Source organism: Empidonax traillii, unplaced genomic scaffold (genome assembly GCF_003031625.1).
Source record: "Empidonax traillii isolate 1590-97213 ecotype Southwest subspecies unplaced genomic scaffold, ASM303162v1 scaffold936:size233247, whole genome shotgun sequence".
Classification (NCBI taxonomy): domain Eukaryota; kingdom Metazoa; phylum Chordata; class Aves; order Passeriformes; family Tyrannidae; genus Empidonax; species Empidonax traillii.
Window position 1 is genome coordinate 188,095 of NW_020956129.1, and position 6,404 is coordinate 194,498.

The 6,404-nt window shown below is 47.2% G+C and overlaps 1 protein-coding gene across 5 annotated transcripts in view; it reads left to right on the forward strand.

Annotated features, from left to right (window-relative positions):
• P4HA1 (prolyl 4-hydroxylase subunit alpha 1) overlaps positions 1-5,510 on the forward strand; it is a 28,014-nt gene extending 22,504 nt beyond the window's left edge. For 3 of the 5 annotated variants that reach the window (XM_027903129.1, XM_027903131.1, XM_027903128.1), the window contains 6 exons: positions 634-733; positions 1,393-1,446; positions 2,020-2,085; positions 2,538-2,606; positions 3,247-3,343; positions 3,821-5,510. In XM_027903129.1, coding sequence (XP_027758930.1) covers positions 634-733; positions 1,393-1,446; positions 2,020-2,085; positions 2,538-2,606; positions 3,247-3,343; positions 3,821-3,891 — 457 coding nt within the window. In that variant the 3' untranslated portion in view covers positions 3,892-5,510. Of the gene's footprint in view, positions 1-633; positions 734-1,392; positions 1,447-1,508; positions 1,563-2,019; positions 2,086-2,537; positions 2,607-3,246; positions 3,344-3,820 lie in introns of all 5 variants that reach the window. The other 2 variants (XM_027903132.1, XM_027903130.1) reach the window with 1 other exon arrangement.
• The last annotated feature ends 894 nt before the right edge of the window (positions 5,511-6,404 follow it).

Sequence of the window (6,404 nt, forward strand, 5' to 3'; positions counted from 1 at the left end):
GTGCATCTCTCACCTCTTCCTAAATCCTGACGTACTAAGAATGCAAAACTTCAATTGCTCCTACTGATTTTGTATTTTATTTGCCAATCCCCTCCCTCCCCCCCCCGGAAAATCATTTACCCGAAGCACGTGCTAAATGGCAAACCTGCAGGAGTTTGTTCTGGTAGGAATTGTATCACAAAGTTGTTTTCAGGATGGTTTGTTCTGGGATTGCACAGGTAAGTGATGTGAAAGGGCAGAGCACACAGTGCTGTGCCGTGGAGGAGAGCCGAGTTACAGACGCACACACACGGAGAGCAACTCTCACCAGCCCCCTTCCTTTGCCAAATGTTGCTTTAAAATGCATCACCTGCGTGGGCTGAATTGGCTGTTGGGAAGGGGTAAGAGCAAAGCTGTTTGTGCCTGGTTTAGAAAACAGCTCGAAGCAGTTTGTCACTGTTTGGAGTGTTTCCTTCTGTCACTGGGGAGTCAGCGTTCCCTTAAACGAGGGCTCGAAATGTCTTTTCTCAAAACCACGTCTATTAAACTCAGGTCCTTTTGCAATGTGGAGATAATTTCTTGAAAAGTCCTAAAAAGTTGCTGCCCTGCTGTTCACTGCCTGTTCCTGTCACACCTCCCTGGTTGTCCCCGCAGTGCGTGGCTGTCGGGGTACGAGAGCCCCGTGGTGTCCCGGATCAACACGAGGATACAGGACCTCACAGGGCTGGATGTCTCCACAGCAGAGGAGCTGCAGGTAAGTCTGAGGCCGGGGTTGGTGCTGGATGTCAGTCCCCACTTCATTTTGGGTGGCTCAGGTGGCACAAAAGCTCTTTTATTTACTGGGGCGGGGAGGGGGGGAAGAAACAAAGGTGAGTTTGTAGAGCAGCTCTTCAGTGGGAAATGGCTTTTGGTGCTTGAGGGGGACAGGGAGAACTGAAACTCTGTGGATATATAATTCCTTTTTATTTATATAACCAAACCTAAGCTTCACTGCTGCAGGGATGGTAATTCAGCTTGACTGATACTTAAGGAAGGCCAGCAGTGTGCCTGGTGTCCCTGTCATGTGGGAAACACTGGCTGTGGGTGTAAACCGTAATTTAAAAGTTACTTTTATACATCAGCTTGAGGCCTTTGAAGGAGCAGCTGCTGTAAGCAAAGTGTGTGTCCTGGAAAGCAGGACACCCAGACAGGGGGTCTGGAAGCTGCTGTGCCCCTGTCAAGACTCCGGGGGATGAAATGCCCCAGGATCTGGCTGAACATTGAGGTTATTTTTTTTATAAACGGCTGAGGCTTGTCATTCCCTGGGGCTTGGTGTCTGCCACTGATCTTGCCACTGTCAGCTGTAGCTGACAGTCACAATGTTGCTGGATAAAGACTGCTTGACTAGAGCCTGTGCTTCTCCTCTCACTGTAGGTAGCCAACTACGGAGTAGGGGGCCAGTATGAGCCTCACTTTGATTTTGGAAGGGTAAGTCCTGTTCTGTCTTCACCTCTTTCTCCTTCACAAGAGCTGTTGTTTCTCTTTTGCAGGTGGCAAATTATGGAGTGGGAGGACAGTATGAACCCCACTTTGACTTTGCACGGGCAAGTACAGAGCGGGAGGGGAGCAGAGACCTGGGGCAGCCTCTGCCCCTTGGCACAGAGCCTGTTCCTCACTGTCTGTCACATTGTTGAGCTCTTTTCCAACCCCTGTCAGGCCAGGGGACCCTGTGGATCACCAGCTGCACTGCTCAGCCTTGGTGCACTGCTCTGGGTGCTTAGGGCACACTGAGGCTCCTTCCTTCCTTCCCATCCGTCCCCAGACAGATTACTGTCCCTTCAACCCCTGCCCTCCACATCCTAGAGAGATTTTAAGCTGCCTGCTTAATTCAGATTAATGGGTTCACTCCAATTCCACTCTCACCTCCTCCTTCCAAATCAAAGGGTCCATTAATTCCTCTGCCCCAGCCCACGGTGCTGCTGCCTCAGCCACTCTGTGTCATTGGCTCCTCCTGGCAGCCCAGAGGAAGTGCTGATGGAATCTGCTTGCTTTTGTTCACAGAAAGATGAGCCAGATGCTTTTAAGGAATTGGGAACAGGCAACAGAATTGCTACTTGGTTGTTTTATGTAAGTGATACATTCCTACCCCGTGCTAGTGCCAACAATGTGTCCTTCCATATTTTGTACCCCTGAATGATTTGATTCTCCGTTTTTTTTCTCATCCTGGCTTTTACTGAAGTGAATTCTAAATGAAGCAGTCACAAACTCTGGGGGACTGTTGTCTTCTTACCCAGACCCTGTGGTTCCTTCCATGTGCTGTAAAAGGAGGATTTCACTCAAAATTCAAGTCAAAATTACCTGCCTGGCTGTTCATTTTTATATCTGCATCCGTATTTACAGCCTGTTCACTGCCCAAGCACTGCAGTGGGGGGGGACAAGGCTGGGGTTGCACTGGGACACAGCGGGGAGGGTTCAGCCTTTTTAAGGGAGGTGTAAATTAACTTGTTCTATAACCCAGTTCTATTTTACTAAAATACGAGAATGTTTGAGCTCTCACATGTGTTCCCCCACCTGTGCAGATGAGTGACGTGTCAGCAGGGGGAGCCACGGTCTTTCCTGAAGTAGGAGCCAGCGTTTGGCCCAGAAAGGTGAGCAGGGATGTATCCGCTGGAACTGCCCTTCTCCACCTCCTCAAAACACAGCAGGGGCATGAAAGAAGCTTTCAAATGAACCTTCAAAAACAGCCCTGTTCGTGGCAGCACAGAGGTGCTCACGGTTCAGTGCTGGAGCACTGATGGAGATTCCCGACATTCCCTGTGTTACGTTGGGAACTTGGCTGCTTCCCCTGCACAGACTCTGCAAAACATTACAGTGCTTCCAAACACATCCTGAAAACATTCAGATCTTTAAGTTGCTGTAGTTCTGAGGCACCTGTAGGGAATTCTCCTTGGGATGTCGTGTTCCTGTTAGGATTTTCCCTCAGCAGGGTCTCAAATAAGGTTACCTTGGCTGGCCTGCTGCTCCTTTTTAGTAAATAATCTTGCTTTCTAAAACTGGTCAGGACTTCAATGAAACTGGCCTGGGGTTTAAAAAAAATTAAGAGCCAAGTATTACACAGACACAGAGTAAGTCCTAAGGAAGCAAATGTTAGAGTGTGGAAAAGAGCCTCCAGCATAAAAGAATCTGACATACAGATGCACTTACCTTTGCTTCTACCCTTAAGTGAGTTGGTGTTTAAGTGTGTACTGCCCAGAGCAGAATGCTGAGGGTGTCCCCTGCCATTCCCAGGGAACAGCTGTGTTCTGGTACAACCTCTTCCCGAGCGGAGAAGGCGATTACAGCACACGGCACGCGGCCTGCCCGGTGCTAGTGGGGAATAAATGGGGTGAGTACCTGCCTGGGACCCCAGCCTGGGCCTTGGGTGGTGCCTTGCCTTGCTCTTCTTTTTCCTCTGGACTTCGTGGTGGGATAAAAAGCAGCCAGAGATGCAGTTCTTTATAAATAAATCTTATTTAATTTACTTTATCTGCTTCATCTCTGTATGCTATAGATATTCTACATAGCAGCATATTTTATAATATGTATAAAATACATGTAAGACCATACCTCCTTTAAGAGTCTTTTGTAGTTTTGCAGGGAAGTTTTTTTCCCCCTCTTGTATTTATTAGACCAACTTCACATCTGTGCACAGCAGGGAGTTGGAACAAGATGATTTTAATGTCCCTTCCGACCCAAACCCTGTGATTCCACAATTAAAACACTTCTGAGAAATTAAGATAATTGTGTGCTTAACCAACAGCGTATTTAGCTTCAGTTAAGAGCTACCCACGTGCAGTGATCCAATCCCTTTGTGTCTTTGCAGTATCCAACAAATGGCTCCACGAGCGGGGGCAGGAATTCCGAAGGCCGTGCACTTTATCGGAGCTGGAATGATGCGGAGCCGTCGGTGTCTCCTGTGTATCAGTCCGTGTAAAATGCACATCTCCAACAGTTTACAACTGACTAACACTCCACTCCAGGTTCAGTTCCCCCCACCCTCAGCTGTGGACAGGACAAACGTGCTTTTAGTTCCCTTCCAGTACCCACCCACCCCCCCCCGAGGTTTTATGAACAGAAAATATTGAGGTTTATGAGTGTTACTGGGAAAAAAAAAAAACAAAAAAAGGACAAAATACAGATGAGGGCCACAACTAACTGTGGTGTTGTGTGTGGTGTTCCTGTCACCATCATCCCTCTGAGCAGTGTGGGAAAACAGGGGTGATGTCATGGGAGGGCTCCCCTCTTAAGGAGTGCTGAGTTAAACCCATTCCAGTTCCTTGATTCCCAGACATTCAGCTCCTTGCTTTCCCAGAGTGCCTGACCACTGCTGCTGAGAACTGCAGGCATCCTTTGTGTTTCTCTGGAAAACAGGTTATTACCATGTTTTAACCAGTTTTCCCACTTCCACAAAAGCCCCAATTTTTTAAATTGTCTTCTTTCTTGGCCCCTGTGGGGAATGTGGCTCCTGACCTTGGCAATGTGAGCCAGCAGTTCCACAGGCACAGCCGGGACGCTTCCCCAGTGTTGTGCCTGTGTCAGAGCAGCCTGACAACACCCACAGCCCACCTTTCCCCACCTCTGGAATGTTTGTCCACGTGAACAAATGCTGCTTTTGTTCTGTCCCAGCAGCCAGCTCTTCCATCTGCTCCTCGGGCAGGCGAGGGGTGGGGGTGTTCCCATCTTCATTAATCAAAATAGCCGTGCCTTAGGACGCTGGAATTTCAAACTGGTGAAGAGACTTCAGGTGCTGAGGTGACACAAGAGTCCTCACAGAACGCTCTCCACCCTCGTCCTCCTCACAGCTCTCGAGGTTCCCTGAGAAACTGTCACCCTATTTATAGTCCTGAACCTTTTTTAGATGCAGGCTCACTTTTGTGAACCCTTTCCCTTCCACAGCAGGATTTTTATAGCAAAATAACCAACTCCTCCATTAGCATGAGGACAAAAAAATCAAAGGGAGCTGCACTTGACCTAAACAGTCCAATTTTCTGGATGATTATGGTTTTTTACTGGTTAGGGGTCAAGCCTGAAGTCTTCACCAAGGAAAAAAAATTCCAATTTTGGTTAATTGGGTTTTCTGCCTCAATAAAATCTTGGAAATTGAGCCGAAACGTAGACAAAACCAATTTTTAATGTGCTAGAAATACCTCTGGAATACTGGGAATGCAGTTTAAGGTACTATAGTCGGAGGATCAGAAGACACTTTAAGGTCTTTGCTGGAAAATATATTGTTAAATTCCTACTGAGCCTGGTAGCAATGGGACCCACAGAACTGCTCATCCTTAGCCCTGCTCCTCCCTGCATTTTTAGCCTGTGCTTTTGGCAGATGGGAAGCAAAGTCCATCCAACACCAAATAAAAAAGTCTCACATCTGTACTGCTCCTTTTTTCGAAGCAGCTGCTAACCCAAGAGCAGCAGCTGATCTAAAGGAATCCACCCCAGAACTGGGTGAGCAGAGAGGATCTTTGAGCACTAAATTGTAATAATTAGAAAAAACCCAACATAATATTTCCGTCTACCTGAGTTTTTTTTTTCCCTTTTTCATCCATCTCCATTCCTACCCAGGATCTTTTTTTTTTTTTTTTTTTCTCTTTCCCATCTTTTTTTAGTTTCTCAAGCTCCATAAGCTCCACAGCTGCAGGTAACTCCTGCCACTTCCCTGCAAGTAAAAAAAGGATACAGTGATCAGTGTGGTGTTGGGGATCTTGCCTTTGGGGTATCCATAAATGCTTGTGGGGATCCAATCCCACACAGTGATCAAGCACGAAAGGAAAGCCCTGTACTGGCACCATGGACAGAGGTGGCAAACAGCATTAGGGTTTGCTATTCCCATCTCCCTTCAACCAACACCCAAGGATAAACCACAGGTTGGGGAATTCTGCTCAACAGCTCCTTCCCTCACCCCAATAGCAGCGAGTACTTGCAGCGATAAACAGCATTTTAAGGAAGGTCTCTCAGAGGCACTGCCTGGGGGGTGAAAATGGTTTAGTGCACGACTTTTTAAAGCAGTGAACTACTCCAAGACAATCCTTCAGGAAAGAAAATCAATTTGTCTTTTGACAGTGGAAAATTTCACTTGAGTAAAAAAAAAATAAAAGAAAAAATCCCCCCAAATTAAACCTCTAGTCTGCTGAGGCACATCAGGAACGTCCCAGATTATGACAGAAGGGTCATTTGGTATTTTTAAACTGCAGACAATCCCCATTTCTTCTCCCTCCACTGCTGTAGTGTCCATGCATCCAATGCTGACTGTAAGGGATTCCACTGGTGCTGCTGCTTTCTGCCTTACCCCCATCATTTCTCCAAGGGCTTTTGGATCCCGAGCGTGGCTCCTGTGTGAATCTAGTTTTGTATTAAAGATGATTGAAAACTGTTTGGCTCACAGTGACTGACAACTGAGAAACTGC